The 19603-nt window shown below is 36.0% G+C and overlaps 1 protein-coding gene across 4 annotated transcripts in view; it reads left to right on the forward strand.

Annotated features, from left to right (window-relative positions):
* STS (steroid sulfatase) overlaps positions 1–19603 on the forward strand; it is a 106960-nt gene that overhangs the window by 50098 nt on the left and 37259 nt on the right. For all 4 annotated transcript variants that reach the window (XM_033052128.1, XM_033052129.1, XM_033052127.1 and 1 more), the window contains one exon: positions 16864–17001. In XM_033052128.1, the coding sequence (XP_032908019.1) occupies positions 16864–17001 (138 nt within the window). The remainder of the gene's footprint in view (positions 1–16863; positions 17002–19603) is intronic.

Consider the following 19603-nt stretch of genomic DNA (forward strand, 5'->3'; position numbering starts at 1 on the left):
GTTGTGTGTTGGGAGTTTTGTGGGGATTTTGTGGGGTTTTTAAAATGTTTTGTCCAATATTAAACAGTAACTATCTTCCTTCTGGTAAACAGGATAGTATTATTAAATTTCATCAGAAAACAATATTTCTTTTTTTTTACATAAAAGTGTTAATGGTTGTTATTTTGAATTCTCATGTCTTTGTATCACTTTCAGCGTTTGTATACTTTGAACCTCTATTTAGAAACCTGTTCTATATTGGAACAATTTAAAAATGTACCATAAATCTTCTGAGAATTCTGAATTATACTAAAAATCAAAATAATCATTATTAATAATATGAGAAGAAAAAAAAAGAGATAAATTCTCTTGCTTTGAGAAGAAAATGAATGAGCTACCCTTTTTGTTTTCCAAAAAAAATCCTGCACACCAAGATAAGCCTAATTTATTGTGTCTTTTCACCTCATGTAGTCATTTGTAACAATGCAACATCGATTTAAAAGATAAGGAAAGCAGGATAATGCCACATGATCAGAAGCAGCAGATAAGAACTGATCCTATCCAGCTACTGTGACACAATGTTGGCTGAGCCTGAAAACTTAAAAATAGAATTAAAAATCTGGAGATGCATACCTGATGCTGATAGCGCATTCCTTGACCTGGCTTTTCTGAATGTACGTTGTGTACATCTCAAATCTAGAAGGTTTAATATTAGGCTGGTTTTCTTATCATGAAAGGTGTTCAGCCAGCACCTCTGAAGAAGAAGGTATTCAGCCAATACAGGTACTCTGTGACTAGGATAGAATTTTCCACCCTATCTTGCCTTCTGCTCTTATCCTAGCATTAAGAAACTGTTTCTTCAGCTAAGACAGTAGTTAAGCTCTTGATGCACATTCACTCTTTAGGTCACATCTGGGAAAATTGTCAGTGTCGGTACAGATTAAAAATATTTGTGGTTCTGCCTTTTATGATATGGATGCTTTCCAGTTACAATCTGCTCTAAAACCCAAACCCATTTCATATGTCACTAAGCAGCAATGACTTTCAGTCACTACTGAATGGGACCAAATTTAAAAGGTGACTAAGTGATGAAAGACTCCTGTTTCCACTATGATAAACCTCCTGATCTACCTAATCCTCCTTAAGTCCAGTTTCCTTTTTCTATATCACATCTTTGTATACAGCAAAGCTCCTTCTCAGAACATTATTTACACGATTACAAGGCACATCTTAAGTGGCTGCTTCTCTAGCACTTTTTAATCAGTCATGTTCAAATAATGTCTTAGTACTCCATGATGGAAAAATTCAATGTAATGTAGTTTGGGGTAATAGTGCTGTGTCGTTCAAAATTTGCTGCCAGCTGCTTAAGAGGTTTCATTTCCATCTGATATTGCAGAAGTTAAATTGTCAGCACAATGTATGATAGAGCACTGTGCTTTTTTCTTTACAAAAATATAATCATGCAATGTTCAAAAATGTAAAGGCTTTCTGTTAATTATGAAGCTCTTAAAATTTGGTCTAATACAAAACCAGTGACATGACATCTAATATTGTGTAAGATCAAAATACTGTAATTGGTGAAAAAAAAATAGCTCTACTCTTAGACAAGCTAATTTCCATTAGTAAGAGAAAGCTCAAAGTCTGTTTAGATAAACTAGAAATAAGAGAGAATTCTAATGACTCCAAGCAATGAGGATAAATCCAGGTAAGGAGGAAAGAAAGTTCTATAACGAAATGTTCAACCAACCTTTTGTTTAACCTTTGCCTCTGAAGTTTAATTTTACATATAAGTGGTATGGTTGTATTTTGCTCCTTGCTTAAGGTGGGTAGGGAAAACCATTATCAGTTAGATTAAGAACACAGCAAAGCTTTAAGCCAAAACTGACCTACAGGAGTACAGGTCAATATGGACAAAGACCTGAGTATGAATACTCAGATAAAGGTTGCAATAGGGAAACAAAATGGGGCTGACTCTATTCAAATTGTAGATAGTCTCCAAAATACAGACTGGAAAAACAATTTTAAGGAAGCTGCTAAATGTTTTGCTCATGGAGGGCCTTTGCATAGCAGCCTTTTCAGCACAGATATTGGGAAGCTTACAAGAAAAATTACATTTGCACTGTGTTAGAAAAACTCCACAGTATGTTGGTAAGTCAGTCATCCAGAGCAAGGGATCAAGATGATAGAATTTACTGACTTTGGCAGAAGTGTTATTTGTCAACCTTTAACCTTCAGCCCTGAATTAGGAACATGACTTTTGCCATTCTTTTTCTTCAACATTGGATGCTGAAAACATATCTCGGTAGGTACTTAGAGAGCTTGTAATCATGGTTTTATAAAGCATGTGACTGTGCTAGTAGGAGAAGGATGCTGCTGGTAGTGGTTGCATGTCTATGAAAGAAGCCTAAACATGAAACTAAGGAACAGAGAAACTGAAAATGTAAAGGATTTTTAATCTTTGTGTTTAAACCTTCTCATCCATGCCTCTTCCTTTTACCACTAGGTAGTTTTGTAGTGGATTACCCAATACCTTAACATAGCTGATACAGCCCATAAATGCATATAAACATGCTGAAGGCACAAGCAAACGATGTAAGACTATGAAGTCAAGTACTCAAAGATAGAAAAAAGTCATTCTTCCTATGCTTGTGTCTTGTGGTACAGTTTTTTTAACATATGTTTACATGCTATTAATTTTTCCATTGGAATCCTATCTCTTATCACAGAATACCTTCTTAATGAGCAGCTTCTCAACAGTAGGTGTATTCCTCATTATTAAATATGAATTCTCGTGTTTTATTTAACACATGCTATTGAAGTTCTGTTTTGAAGGCAGATTCTTTGACATCTCTCATCTTTTCTCTGTCAGTACTTTGCTACAGTGTATAATAGATTTGCAAATAAGCATTTTCACAAAGCCTTTGTAAAATAGGGAAATCTCATAAATGTGTTTCCCAGAAGAAAAACTGAGACACAGAGATGATGTTCAGTTTTACCTACTGAGATATAACTCCATTGCTAGTCACCCACTAATCCAGGTCTGGATATGCAGTGAAGCATTAGGAATTTAATTCAGCTAGCATGACATTTGGAAGGAGGAAAGATAAGTAATTTTTTTTCACAGTCTTGATCCATGTTGGAGGCTGGAAATGGTTAGAATGTGCACCTGGACTCAGGAGCTCAGATTTTTTTCTGGTCCTGGAGATTAAGTGGTAGTTTTTAAGGATAATTAAATATATTTTCCAATATATGAACTATAATGATATGAATAGTTCCTGTTATGACTCGGGGAATGTCGTCCAGCCTTCTACCATTTTTTCATAGCTGTCTGCATATCAATTAACTGTAGAAAATACCCTAAGACTGATCATGTGCATTTCAGTTTCAGTGATGATACTGAGAATACCAGAGGTTCTTTTAAAATAATCCATGGTGTTTTCTGGAGAGAGACATGAAAATTTTTCATGCTTCTTTTGAAATGTATGTTAATTGTTTTGAGATGGTGCTGCTTAAAAAAAGGTGAGCTAATTCTGAGTGAAAGCAGTAATCATATAATAAAGCTTATGACAATATTGATTCTGTGTTGTTCATCAACAGACTGGTTCCTATTAGTGAATTTCCATGCAGAATTTCATACTGCTGAATCACAAGGCTCAAATTCCAGATGGTAATAAGCTCTTATCGATGAGGTTTGTAGAACTGCCTTCTTATTGACTGTTGCTGCTAATTTTTCAGTGGTACATTTGACTGCTAAAACAACCACACTATATAATAGGTGGGGTGGTGATACTACTAAAGTTCATATTTTTTCTAAAAAACAGTTGTTTTTATAGCATTAAAGAAAGTCTTTTTATTGCTTTCTGTATAATAAAAAAATGTAATAATGAGATAAATAACGAGTTTTTTAGGGCTAGGGCAAGCAGTAGAGTAATGATACAGTAATTAGTGAAAGGCAGGCTGGTAAAGTGGTAATTTTGCTCTGCAGCTTTTTCCCTCGCCACTTGATTGTACAAAAAGGCATTTCTATTTCAATTTAGGATGCTGTTTAAGAAAAAAAACCTAAATCTTTATTTTTCTTTTCTATCATTCTTTTCCACTACTGACGTTTGTGGTACAGGGGTTGTGTGTTTCACAGTGTATTCAGGTTATTTTTTACTAGTTTTAATGCTTTCTTTTTGTTTTTGCTTTCTTTTTACTTTGTATACGCACTTCTATTTTTAAATCATTCTCTCTCCTTATCCATGAAAATTTCTTTATAACATTTCCTTTTAGCACATTTCAGTAACCCTGAGAACACTGAACTGATTTTTTTATTACAGTCGTAAGCTCAATATCCAAAGGAACACCTGACCCCTAAGGGCTGAGTTGCTTACTAGGGATGAGCAAAAAAGGACTCCATGATAATCAAATTCTTGCCTTAGACCAGCATGAAGTTATATTCCATAGCTTTAGTGGATCTTGCAGCCTTATGATTCCACAAAGGGGAGGCAGAACATCCTCCTCTCCCTTACCCCTTTTTTTTTCTAACCAGCTTCCAGAGAAAATAAAAGGAAGAAGAAAGAGAAGAAGAGATGAATCTTCCTTTTTTAGCAAATGCCCTTTTAGCAAACTGCTGGATGGACTTGTCTATAATGTCACACCTTGCCTACAATTAAGTATGATTAACTTAGGTCCTTCAGTTTACATGGTTTTATAGTACTGGTGCCATTTCACTGTTTTGAGGGTAAAGGGTTTTGGCTCTTTAGGCTCTTGTATCTCAGTGGTTGAGATAGTTATGGGGTTAGAAATCAACCTTACTTTTATTTCTTAATCAGACTAGTATTTAAAAACAAAGTAGGAAACAATAAATAAGACAAATGTAAATGCATTTTAATCTTAAAGAATGGCCTAGCCCAGAAAAGCAGTATAGACTTTGTCTTCCATGAATTTAATGCCAGATATTTGAAAGAAATTAATAGTTCAGGATGCTTCATTATTTCTAGTAAAGTCAAGGAAGATACTAGTTGTGCTAATGTGAAAAGTACAGCCTATGCATAGTATTTCAATGTATAGTATACTGTTATGTAAAAGGTTGCAAAGTGCTTCTAATCCAGAGTTCAGTTGATTTTGACATCACAAAACCACAGAGTATACATTAAGCAAGTAATATTTTTTTAATTTGTTTATGAATCAAACACTTATAATTTATCCTTTCCATTTGGCAGATGAAAAATTGAACATGAGCCAACAATGTGAATTTACAGCCCAGAAATCCAGCTGTGTCCTGGGCTGCATCTAAAGCAGCATGGCCAGCAGGACAAGGGTGGTGAATCTGCCCCACTGCTCTGCACTTGGTAGATCCCCCTGGAATGCTACATCCAGCTCTGGGGTCCTCAGCACAGGAAAGATGGGGGCCACTCAGGGCTAGAGGATTTTGGTGAAGATGAGCAGAGGAGCACCCCTCCTTATGAAGAGAGACTGAGAGAGCTGGGCTGAGAGAGAGCCTGGGGAAGAGAAGGCTCTAGAGAGATTATATAAAGGAAAATAGATTATAAGAAAGACTGGAGAAGGACTTGATACCAGAATGTGTAGTGGTAGGATAAGGGACAAAAGTTTTAAACAGCGAAAGGTTTAACAGATTTAGATTGGACATTGGAAAGAAATATTGGACAGTGAGGGTGGTAAGACACTGGAACAGATTGCCCAGAAAAGTTGTGAATGCTGCATCACTGGAAGTGTTCAAAGCCAGATTTTAAGTAACCTGATCTAGTGACAGATGTCCCTTCCAAAGGCAGGGAGGTTGGACTAGATGATTTTTGAAGGCTCCTTCCAAACCAATATCAGGACAGAGTGAGACATAATATAACCAGTACATCCTACAGAAACAAGGTTTGAGCATCTTAACAGGGTGCTATCAGCAAAGTGCTGCTGCTATGATGGCTTTTTTACCAGTATTTTTTTAAAATAAGACTCAAAATTGGCAGTTGTCCTTAAAAAAAAAAAGCCTAAAACCTTTCTACAGGACATATCTTAAATATTCTTGCCTGATTAGAGTGAAGGTAGTCAAGCTCCATATCCTAAATTTCTTAGTCCAGCTTTTGTGTGATTCTGCTGCAGTTTGCCAATCTTCTTGTGCAATAACCTCCAGGTGCTGCTTGTAAAAAAACAAATGGCCTAGTTAAAGAGAGCTTTGAGGACCTTCTTGGCAAAAAAAAATACTGGACAATACTATTGCATTTACCTCTCAGAATGTAAACTGACTTTTGATGAGATGTTTCATTATTTCTCTTGTTATATATAAATGTTAGGAATTAATGGTAAAATAATAGAAATTAATTGTTTCAAATAGGAGGAACTGGTATATTGAATATATTACCAGGAAATCTATGCAGATACTCTATCCTGCTCTATCCTACTGTTACCATATTTGCTTGTTGAATCTTGATAGAGCCATTTCCTTTATATAGCCAGCCATACTTTTCCAGTGCCTTCTAGAGCAGAAATCTATTTTCTGGATTGTACTTCTCTCTGCATGTCATACTGAAACACCAGTGTGTTACAGAGCTATTCATGTGAAATTGAAGATTCCAAACTATACTTACTCAAAGACAGCTGTTTATTTACAAATTCTTACATTTGATTTTGTAGGTTCAGAAATTATTAGTTCATAAAAACATACATTAATAGGGAGGAGCTAACCCTCTACCTGCCTGTGTATCCATGGGAATAGCGCTATTCCCATAAGTAAGAAATGTGGTGCTTGGGGCTTTCAAGTGGCTACTTGCCATCTGTTCTTTGGAGAGTTTACCTTGGCAATAACCTCTCTCTTCCCCAAATGGTATTTAATTACAGTAAGACTAATTGGTTCAGTGTATCTATGTAAATATTTCAGCTGATCTGTGGTGTTTTTGTGAATGATCCTTCCTCATCTCACATTTAGCCTTCAGACTGATCCTGAAAAACACATCTCACTGTGATCCTTATATGCAAGGCAGAGCCCTTTCAGAATTCTGCCTTGCCTTCACACTGTAAAAATATATTGCTCCATTTTTGTAACTTCTCATTGCAAACAAAATGACACATAGCAGTCATAGTGATAAACCTTTGTAAACTCAGATTAATTAGTAATTTCACACTCATACTCATTGTTTTATTATTATATGACTGAAAATTAGAGAAAAGGCAAGGAAATGAGCCTAATGATCTCATGACTCCACCTTGTCTTAGGGGCATAAAACACATCTTGGCCTAAGCATAGTCCTCTAGTATTTCCAAACCAAAACAAGAATGGCATATTTCTCTTTCCAGGCCTCAGACCAGAAAAAGGCAGATTTTTTTTTCTTTCTCATAGGCATCTGCTATGCTACTGAATACTACTCTGAAACTTCAGCAGAAACTCTTTTTTAATAGGCTGTGAATATTTTTTCAAGAGCACTTAGCTGTATTAAGGAATCAAAGTGCCGTTTCATGAGATAGTGAGTAATCTTTTTGAGCTTGTTATCTATCATCACCTGAAAAATTATTTTCCTTCCCTTCAGAAAGGATCCTCTGGAATTTAAGTCAGCATATATTTGTCATGTTTAACACATACATATACCAGGGGAAGAAAGCACCAAATTGTAATTTGTGGCTCTCAATGTATTTTTTTTGTATTTTCTTTCCTAGATTCTGAATGTCATCTAGAGAAGACAGAGTAGAGCCTATAACATTAGTGTAAAAGTCTCTTGAGAGAATTTTTGTAGCAGGTTTGCTTTCTTATTGGTAGTAACAATGTCTATACAGAGATTTGTTATCAAGTAACATATTTTGGAGATGTGATTTCACTGTAAGCTCTGAGTGTCTAGTAACACTTAGGCACAAACATTAGAGAAGTAGGTGAATTAACAAGTGTGCATGGTGAACCTCATGTCAAGGAGAAAAAAAAGATGCATTGAGACTGAGTTAATGCACACCTATTTTCATGTTAGATCAGATTTGCACAATTAAAATCAGAAAACCAGGAAATTGAATTTGTTGAGATTTCATGATGAATATAATTCAGTCTTGATGAAACTCCTCTTTACTTTATGGTATGTAATTTATAGCAAGTGTTTAAAAACTGCTTCCAAATTCAGCAAATATTTAAAAATTTGGCTGCTGAAAGACAATAAGTGCTTATGCTCTGATGTCAGCCAATTTTTCACAGTTTGAGTTTTACTTTATAAAAGTTACAAAAATTAAATAAACAACTGGCAAATATTTTGAATTTTTTAGAAAAGTGCAGAGGATTAAAATGGGTTAATTTTTCTTTCCTGCTTTAAATTCTTCATACTTCTTCATACATTAATCTGGCAAAATGTTGTCATTATGCATTTGGTTCTAGGACCATCTAGATATTGAGTTTAAAACTGTCTGACATTAATAAATGTTTAAACCTTTGAAGACATAGGAAAGAGTTTCTTTCATTGCTCCCCATTTATTCAATCAATCACAATTGACATACATTGGAATGATCAAATACCTGAAGCCTTAAATTCACCTGACAGTCTAATTCAAAATTGAATAGTATCCCTCTGTTGTCACTACAGCTTGCCAAGGTCATGCCTAAAGAAATCCCTTTCGTAATTTGGTAGAAAACATGGGAGACCTCAAAATGGGAAATTAGATAATGTCTTTTTCATTACTAATCTTAGTTGTATGTGTGAAATGGCATGTTAGATATGTGCAGAATGAAGATGCAAATTTACCCAAAAAGTTATCACAGCTGTCATGCAAAATGCAAATGCAGAGGACCCTCCTAAAATTGTATGACCATTTCTCATATTTTAGCATTTTAAGCAGGCTAAAACTCAAGATTTGCATTAGAAATATATAGACTTATGTTCAACAGATGTGAGGTCTAAAAGTGAATTTCAAGCAATGCATTTATTAGCTAATTTAAATAGTAATAAGGAAATAGCCACTGATTAGTTACACGTTTGACCTGTAATAATCCGTCATTAGTGCTGCAGTTTAGGAAGCTTTTCCATCCTGAATTGTCTATATTGCTGCTATACTTATGGCTTTCAGACATCTTAACTCTGTGCTTTATTATGCACATGTATTTATACATATCTAAAGTATCATTCCAACTTTCATATTTAAAAAATAATTTGAACCCATATGCATAAGAAAAATAAGAGATGTGGTACTCATCTCAAGGAAAAACCTTATGCCTAAGTCAAAATTTCGTTGATTTATTCAAAGCTGCTAAGTGGTGTGCGTAGCTAATCTGCTGTGCACTATGCTGAAAATTTATCCTGAGGGTCTGAAAGACACATTATACTTATAAAACTGTACAGACAGTCACAAGTAAATTGCAAGTTTACAGCTCCATGGCAATTCAAATCCAAACAAAAAGCGAGGTCACAATGGTAGCTGACTCCACACCAATGTTGCCTTGTTTTCTGTTTAAAAAACTTCTCTGTTGTTAGCACTTCCACTGATTTACTTGTCCCAATCTGAGTCTAGGGGAATCTAACACAAAATTGTTTGATGTTCTACACACTATTGGGACATAAGAACCTCCTATCCAATTTCTAGTGGTAGGTAGTTACATCTCAGGCAATTGCCTTACCTTACTTCACATTAAAGAGAATTCAGAATTTTTGGGGCCAAATTCTCAGGATAGGTAAGCTGCATATGAAAGTCCATTCTTTCTGCTTTTGTACACTGCATGTAAATTCCACCCTCAATGTATCTAGAGCATGCACAGCTGGAGCTAGGTTGTGCCTGCACTAGACTTTCAGGGGAGGATTAATCAATCCTACCATGTTTAAAACTGCCAACAGTGGCAGGTCTGAACTGTCTTCTGAGATGGAAAAAGACTGTCAGCACACCAGAATAGACAATAAACTCACTTCAGACCAGCTTTACTATGCTTCCTTACTGAACGCCCATCTATAGTGTGAGTGCCTTCGTTGCATTCCCAGAATTCATCCTTGAATTTAGACTTTGAAAGAAATTCAGGTCACAACATCCAAGAGGGCTTTGCTATGGAAACAAATATGTTAACTGTCCATGATTGGATTTACTGTAAATATGCAATCCTGTTACAAATTAAAACAGTAAATATGGATGTGTTTTCTCAGAATCAGATGCTACTTTTTGGCAGAATCTCCTGTTGACATTGAAGATCCCACTAACCTGTCATAGCAGGAGCTAAGCATATTTGAGACTCCAGCTATGGGGAAGACTTCATTGGATGGATTGTTTCCACGGTCTAACTTAAGAAATAGTAGCACAATAGTACTGGTTCAAGGCTTTGTACTGAAGGTACACTCTACTTTCTGCAGGAAGAATCTTATAGCTTTTGTAATTAGTTATGCATCTATTTTTTGTTCTAGTCAAAGAGTCATACTACCTAGCATTCACTCTCACCTTTGTGGTTCATATGCTAATGTCCTCCTCATAAGCATCACTTGTCTTTTTAGGTGGATGTGTTCTGTTAACTGGCTAGATAATGTGCCATAGTATATCCTAATGATTTGTCCCAGAATTTCCACTCTACAGTGGTTGTGTTGTAGCTCTGAATGTTAAACAAGTTGCATGCAGCGTTTATGTACTGTTCACCATATGTGCAGCCACTTCTTGTGTTGCTGTCAATGGTTTTATTATTTTCTGTCTCTACCGCAAGTGTTTTACTCAATGGCTAGGTCTGAAAGTGATAATTACTTCCCCACTGCAGAAACAAACTGATTTACATATTTATCAAAGGGAAACTGGATGGCTGTGAGCATACCACAGGAACATTTGCATATTTATAACCTGAAATGTCCAAAAGCTAAAATTAAGATAGGGATGTCTTGATCATCATTATTAACTTGTTTTAATGCAAAGGTTTTAGTCAGTGGCTTTTGTAATTAGATCAGTACATTAGAGTTAAGTATCTTTTCTTCATCACAGAAAATCAACATGGAGATTAAAATGATTGTTAGCTTGTGAATGATGGTATGCAGAATTTGCAACATTAAGTTTTCATAAGGTGAAAATCTTAGCCTTTGAGCCCTGAAGAGATGATTAACTGTGGAAAAACCTTAAACTGCTGTAGCAGAAAGGGACTCCCAAGAGTTACTGTGTAGTAAACCTATGGGTATATAGTTGAAAGACATCAATATATTTTCTGGGAGAAATGTGGGTTTCCAAATACTTATGCATATAGCATTAATTTGTAGGATTTTATGCATTTATTCAAAGGCTTGCCACTCACAGAGGTGAGTGCCTGGAGCTGACTACAAGTTGTGATTCTGGTTAATGATGCTATTCAAAACCAAACAACAGCAGCAGTAGCAAATTCTGAACAGCGAATAAAAACAATAAAACCTCAACAACAATCAAACTGCCTCTTCTAGGCAGTGATGTGTTGGCTTATTTTCCCAGGCTGATCTACTGGAATCTTTGTTCAATAATTGTCTCAAGCTTGCCGTAAGTTTCTGGATACAAAAGAGGCATGTGAAAGTTTACTGGAGTTGGAAAAGAGTGTTACATTAAGAGGAATTTCCTTTAATGTCAGCTGTCTTTTTCTGAGACAGATCCTTAACCCTCCTTCTGAAATGTATTTTGTCTTTGAATATGGCAAACTGCTTTAAAGCTTTCCTCACAAGTAGAGAGATTATTTTTTTTCTAATGCCTAGATTACACAGAGGTATTCTGTTTCCTCTAAATTTTAAACAAAATTTCAGCAATAATCTAAATTATTTTGAATTAATACAAATAATATTTCTTTCCTATTGACTTGAAATGATGGCATGCTAATTTTTGAATAAAATGCACTATGCTTGCTTGACTAAATCTTTGAACACTTTCCAAATCACAAACACATTTGTAAACACATTGTTTTTCAGTGTCTGTGCCTTGTTTACAAATGAATACTCATTTTTTATAAACCCTGTCTCTTTCTGTACATGCATACAGTAGGAGCTTTGCATGAGTCAAAACTCAGTAATTATGATCATCATTAGCAAGGCTGGTTCAGCTACCATTCAGGCTGTGCTGGAGAAGTTGAAAAGCAGCATGGCGCTGTGTTTCCTTCCAAACAACAGTCAGTTGCTCTTCTCACTTTCACATGGCTATCACTCCACTGAAATTGGAATTTTCAAATTCAGAATGAAACAATTCTTTATAATTTTACACAGCTTACAGCAAGAATGGAGAGCAGAATAGGGAGCACTCCTCACTATATTTCACAAGAAGCTTCATTTAAATTTTGGAACACTGATGTAGTAATTAAAACAAGTAACAACGTAGTCCTCAAGCTGTTTTGTATCTTAAAAAAATATAAATGGAAAAAAAATGCCTAATGACCTAATATCTTTGTCTGCTACAATGTTAGTCACATACATTGCAGAATACATTCCTATAATGGCAGAGGTAAGAGTAGCTTGATCTGAAATTCTGGTTGCTAAATAGCTGCTGAAATTACGGAGCTCCTTCACCTAGACTGATTTTGATATTCAGAAATGTTGTCTTTTCGAATATGATATGATCAAATCAGAAAAAGAATTAACTGGTGCCATACACACAGATCAGCACATAGATCAACAGTTAATTTTTCAGAACATGGCTTCCAAGCAAGTTATTTTAATCTCTGTCCATTTTTATTGATAGTTTCCTACTCTGGGGATAGTAAGCTATAGTTGCTTTAACAAAGCCATGGTTTTCCTGATGTTTTGACCTATTATGCTGCAGTTTCATATTCTGTATAAACCCTTGGCATCCAAAAATTCTGTTGAAATTTGTATTGCTTTCAGAAGTGTGCAATAAAATTCACAGGGGACACTAAGCCAGCTGAAGCCCCATTCTTCTAACTCAAAAGCACGACTTACAACATACTTCCAATCATATTTTATAGGTGAAGCAATACAATTTTGCCACGATCACTTGCACAGACATCATTTATCTGCTCACCACAATCATTAAAGTGTGTTGCTCATGGAGTTGCATGTCTAGCACTTCAGGTACAAGTCATCTTACTACCCTTGATGTCTGATTTGAAAGCATTTAGTTTTCAGTTATTTGCCTATCTTCTCTCTTTTTAGCCAACAGGTAAAACAAGTCTTTTTACAGCTGTGATTCATCTCTTCCAAGGAAGCTAAAAGAACTGCTATTGCCTGCGAACATTTATACATAATTTTTAAATCTATCATTTCAATTCTAAAGTCTTTGAAATCAGCAGAAGTAGTGAGAGTGAAGGAGTTAAAATTACAAAAAGAAAATTTTTGTATGAAAACAGTAAAAGGTGTGTTTGTCTTGATGATAGTATTTACTTCCAAAATTTATATACTATTGAACATGAATGATAACTATCCACAGACATCTACAATGCATTCTTTGTATTTTTCTTCACTGGTTACCGTTTAGAAATACTGGTAAGTGAATGTATTACTTGTGTTAGCGGAAGACGCATCATTCAAATGCACTTAAATGTGGCTTATCTTCTGGTTGCACACACTTTGCTGTTTATTTACAGTTTTCATTCTAGTAGGTGCCAGTGTTCAAGATCAAAATAGAAATGGTTTGCTTGTGAGTGTGTTGTGACTTCCATACACTTGACAATACTGTTTTTTGAATTACCAGTATTAGTCTATCTGCACAGTAAAATGTTGCTGCTAAGATAAATTTTCATTTTAGCATTCATTAATTAAACTTAATGTAGGAAGTCCTCTGTGTTTAAAACCCATTTTGAAGGAAATTCAGTTTTAACATTGAGTTTAACAAGTTTTGGATGAGAATTTCTGTGCATTTTATATGGCTGGGGTTTTTTTCTAAAATGGGAAGCATTTGAGGGTCAGAATTTTATATTATTTTTCAGAGTGAGTCAAGTTACTCAACCTCATTAAAAAAATCACTAATGTACGCATTTAATTTTAATATTAATTTTAAAATTTCAGTTTAATTATCTGTGATAGCGACACAATTTTCATTGCTACTCATGTCTTCCCAAATTAGTTGGGAAATCAAAGTGGTCATTATTGAATGATTGCCAATGCCTTTGATCACCAGAGATTATTTAATGAGTGCCATAATATATAAATATATATGTTATATTTATAAATATACATTTATTTATAAAAATATATGTATTTCTTCATTTTGTTTAATATACAAGATTAATTTGAAAGTTCAATTTCATCATGGAACATCATGTATCTAAAAAATACTGTTGTGCACATCATTGCACATATATTTCTTTGCATAATACTGTATATTACTGTTGTCATTGTATCATAAAATCATAGCTTGATATAGATTGGGAAGGATCTGGAGGTCATGTGGCTGAATACCTACACATACATTTCCTAATTTATCTTTATGCTCTACCTTTTTATCATCGACACATTTCCAAGAGATATTGTAATCACTTTAGCAAGTACATTCTCCAAACAATTTCAGCAGCCAATGGGAAATTGCCTCTTTCTTTTCTGGCACTAAGTCCACCTTATGCAGCAAACGCATGGCTTGTCAGATGGATCTGCATGATTTTCCCTCAACCCACCAACTTCAAAATGTCAGCCTTTGTAACAGATTTTCTCAGCTCTGTTGGGAAATTTCAACTCCCACGAGGCTTCAAAATTTACATAAACAAATTCTCCTACTCTTACATTTCTTCTTTGCTCCTACTTTACAAACAAAATTAACAGGTATCCACTTATATTTAGCAGCTGATGTTCTTTTATTCATGACCTAGTAATTTGAAAAATTAAGACAGTAAACCTTTTTAAAAAGATCTTTTAAACCTTTTCAAGTTTTAGAATGACATTAAGAGGCAACTAGAAATAGCATCAATAAAATAAGGTAATTACTCCTTATCCAGAAAAAGAGCATAGCTACAGAAACAGTGATCTGAAAACCATTTAGAAGGTTCTATATTTCAAGGTTCTTATCTCATCCTCTTTGACACAATAATTGGGCATCAGATGATGAATTTATTCTTAGTGGACAGGCTAGCAAATCAAAATTAACATTCAAATTGGGCCATTCATGGATGCTTAAGTAAAAGAATAAAGATAAAATGGTTGTGAAGACAGAATTAACTTTATATGTTCTGAGATCCCTAAAGGACAGGTTCATTGGCAGGCTGATGTGAAAAATTATAGTCTTAAGCTTTGGTATTTTCCAGGACCAATAATTTTAGATTCCTAATCAGTATAAAATTCAGTGGAGTAAGTTACAGAGAGCAGCTTCACTTTCGTTCATACAGAAACATACTTCACAGAATTTGGTCTAAGTGGGTTTCAATGTAACTGCAAGGCCCTCAACAAAAGTAGTGTGAGGAGCCCTTTGTGAAAATGAAACAGGAGCTCATGGTGCCTAAGAGGTACAAAACATATTCCTGTGGATACTTTTATATGTGTGCACTTGGCTGTATTTATTACCTTACACATTTTGAGTTATATTTCTTGAGATATTAATGGCTAATTATTATGTTTCATAATGAAACCACATATACTTCAAAGGTGGTGCATACATCCTCTTTTTTTTTTTGGTCTTGCTCTAACACTCACATTGAGATTCTTGCCATACTGCCTCTATAGGTTGCTAGGCAGCAAGGCTTTACCCCCAAACTGTGAGATCTGCTCTGCATGCTGAGGCTCTTTCCTCAGTGTTACTGAATATCCTCAGTGGCTTGAATCTTCTTGCTAAGGGGTTTCCTTGATTGAGAGCAACTGCTTCCAAAAGTCGTTTGCTCTCTGTGGATTAGCCCTTTTCTCTGATGTGCACAAATCCTCTCATATTGTACTTCAAGAAGCCCTGCAGCACGTGAGTCATGGTCCCAATTGCTAGAAGCTCTGTGTGGTTGTGTCCTACTGCATGCTGAATGTGCCAATTGCTGTATATAAGAAAGTTTATGTGAAAAATGGCCTCAGAGAGGCATAAGGACACAAATATGTATACGTGCCAAGGGTAATGAAAAATTCATTTGTAGTCCCTAGCATCCAGATGAGGGCTACAAGCCTGGTGAGGGGCTTGGAACACAAGCTCTTACGAGGAACAACTGAGGGAGCTGGGGTTGTTCAGCCTGGAGAAAAGGAGACTCAGAGGTGATCTTATCACTCTACAACTCCCTGAAAGGTGGTTGTGGTCAGATGGGGGTTGGTCCCTTTCTCCAGACAGCAACTTGCTGCAGTAATTATGTCAAGACAGACACAACTGGTACCATCACCAGTCCTTTATTAAAAACTTTTCATGCCTTTTCTCAGTGGACTTCTTTCAGGCAACTTTGACTCATTTCCTCACAGGCAGCTCTACATAGCACTGACTCCTCTCCACAAGTTTCCTTCTTCCTTCTGCATGACTGGCTAACCCCAAGCCATCCCTTACCCAGCCACCTAACCCTCTCCATCCCTCACACAGCATCTTCTTACCTTGTTTACCTTCTTTACTCTTGCACAACCCCACATCCTTTACCCCCACACAACCAGCAATCTCAAATTCCACCTTATAGCAGCTAGCTCACTCTTTTATAACATCCATCCTCACTGGGCAGGCAAGGGTTTTCCACTCCTCAGTAATCAATACAGCTGTAATTCATTGAAAAGATTGCCTCATGCACTAACCTTACAAACTGTTCTCCTACACTTACAAACTTTCTACTATAGCAACTGACAGAACAAGAGGATACAGTTTTAAGCTGCACCAGGCAAGTTTAGGTTAGACATCAGAAAAAGTTCTTCATTGAAAGAATTACTGGGCACTGGAATTGTCTACCTTGAACGTGTTTAAAAAAAGACTGGACGTGGCACTCAGTGCCATGGTTTAGTTGATGGGTTAGGTTAGGTTAGGTCATAGGTTGGACTTGATGATCTCAAAGGTCTTTTCCAACCCAGTGCATTCTGTGATTCTTAAAGCTGTCCTTTGCTCTTTTTTTTTTTTTTTTTCCCCACCTAGGTCAAGTTCTGGATGTACTGGAGAAGCATAATCTGAGTGACAAAACTCTTGTATACTTTACATCTGACCAAGGGGCTCATGTTGAAGAAATCTCCAGAGCTGGAGAAGTCCATGGAGGATACAATGGCATATATAAAGGTGAGTATTTTCTGATTGTTCTTGAAAAATGTGAGAAGAAAGCATCTCCTTGGGTTTGCACCAGAACTGTCACATACTCTGTGGCCAAGGTCAAGATCTTTGATCTAATCGAAATAAAGTAAGAATGTTTGGTTTTATTCTTTTTAATGAAATTCAATGAGTCGTCTTATCTGTTTGTAAGAGATTAGTTTCTTTTCATTCTTTTACTAGGGAGAGGCTGTATAATTTGTTTTCAACTCATATTTCAGGGGTCAAGATCAAAGAAATACAGCAATTTTTGGAAAGTCATTCAAACTACTTGAAACTTTTGAGTTGTAGAGATAACAAAAGTAAATTGTCCTTAGGTCTCTGGGTTTTTTCTTTTGGTTTTTTTGGGTTTTTTTTGGTTTTTTTTTTTTTGTTTGTTTTGTTGTTGTTTTTTGGTTTGGGTTATTTTTTTAGTATTTACATAGTATCACAGAACTACTAAATCTCATAGTAGTTTAGCCTGAAAGGCATCTCCCAAGGTATGCAGTCCCAGCCTTTGAAGAGCAGGGTTAGCTATAGTATGTTGCTCAGGATTGTATCCAGTCAAGTTATAAAAATCTCCAGTGACAGAAACTTCATAGCCTCCTTGGGCAATTTTCTCCAGTGTTTGATCAAACTCACCATAAAAAAAACCCTTTTTCTTATGTTTAAATGGAGTTTTCTGTGGTTAGTTGGTGCCCATTGCCTCTTGTCCAGTCAGTGCCCCCTCACTGAAAAGAGTCTGGCTCTGTTCTGTTTACTCAGATAAGTCCCTACAGATGGATAAGATCCTGGTAAGCATTTTCCTTTCCAGGATTAATATCTCTCTCAGCCTCTCCTCATATATTGAGTGGGTCAACTGCTTAATCATTCATCACCTTCCTTAAAACTCATTCCAGTATGCCCATGTACCTTGTACTGGGGAGTTCTGCACTTGGACCCAGTGCTCCAGGTATGTCTCAGCAGTGCTGAGCAGAGAACAGGACTTGCTGGAAGCATTTTTCCTAATGCAGCTCAGAGTGATGTTGTCCTTCCTTGCCAGAAGGGCTCCTTGCTGGCTCATGGTCAGTTGGTTGCTCATTAGAATCCCCCAGTCCCTCTCTGCAGAACTGCTTTCCAGCCAGTTACTCTCCAGCCGTTGCTTTGCTAGAGGTTACTACTGGGAAGATGCAGGACTTGGTGTTTCCTTTGATAAATTTAATGGGATTCCTGTTGGTCCATTTCTCCAAACCTATCAAGTTATATTTGAATGGTAACAAAATCTTCCACTCTTGCCAGATTTATATCACCTGCAAGATTTCAAAATGGGAAAAATTCAGGCATATAGAGTAAGCAGTAATCATACAGAGAGGTTTTCAAGTAAGAGGACTCCACAGTTTTTAGTCAGTAGGTATCTGTCTGAGAAATTTTAGGAGAGCTTCAAAGGAAATGCTACACAAGAAAAACAAGGAACGCCAAAGTCACGAGGTCTGTCTATCAGATGGGTCCCCTTGGGCTAACACCAGAATGAAATCTATCTTAAATGTTAGCACATAGACCTTGCACAGTGATTTAAGTAATTAAAGAACCATATGGTTACATATCTGTAGCCGTAGGCACAGCCTGAGGTGTTTTAGAAGCTCTAAAAAATATTTGCTTTCTAGAGTGCCAGACATAAGGTACAGGATAAATTATGAGAAAGGAAAAAATACACTTGGGAATATTTCTTCTTGAGGAACTTTGATTAAATGGAGTCTTTTCTCTCAAACCTTGCAGAATTTTGTATTCATATTTACAGTAAAAAGCTTGAAATAGATCTTAACTGGATTAAGAAAAAATCTGATTGATAAGTTCAGTTGGGTAGTAATGGGACTTCTTCAAAAAAAAAAATAAGGAAAAATTGAGTGGTTTGCAGTTAGCACCTGTGCTGTGCTCACAAATGGGTTATAAAATAATCACAATGTAAGAAAATTATTACTTGATGAGAGACATTCTTAACAAAATAAAAAGACATTAGAAGACCCATGCAATTAGTTGAATATATTTTCAACATTTTAAAATACGAGTTCTGCTTTATATTCCACTCCCTCCATCTCAAAATCAATCCTTAATTTAGTAGGTATATTGTGCATAATTTTCAAAAGGACTTAAGTAGAAATGATGAATTGATTACATAACTAGCAATTTTCATACATAGGAATTTATTAATATTAAAAGTCATGTGTGAGGAAGTGTCTGTACATCTCTGACAGAGTTAATGACAGCCAGACCTGTGCAGCCCCAAGACTCAAGCACTGATATAGCAATGTGCCTAAAAAAGCAAAAGTACAATCTTTGTGCTACTTGTGCTTATGTGTGCACACACCAGGAATTTGCTTCCTGTGATGTGTAGTTTAAAATCCTGTGAGACACACACATCCTTTCTCACTCCCTGTCTCTGCTAGTCAATCTCCACTACTTACCTCTTTGTATCTGAGTGCTGTAGGAATGCAAATATGAATCAAGCCACTTAACCCTCTTGTCAGAGCTGGAGCAGTATGCTCAGCAATAATTGGTTCTGCTCTAAAATCAAAAGCTCTCAACCGATCTCCATAATTCTAACTCACTAATTTCTCTT

Source organism: Catharus ustulatus, chromosome 2 (assembly GCF_009819885.2).
Source record: "Catharus ustulatus isolate bCatUst1 chromosome 2, bCatUst1.pri.v2, whole genome shotgun sequence".
Lineage (NCBI taxonomy): Eukaryota > Metazoa > Chordata > Aves > Passeriformes > Turdidae > Catharus > Catharus ustulatus.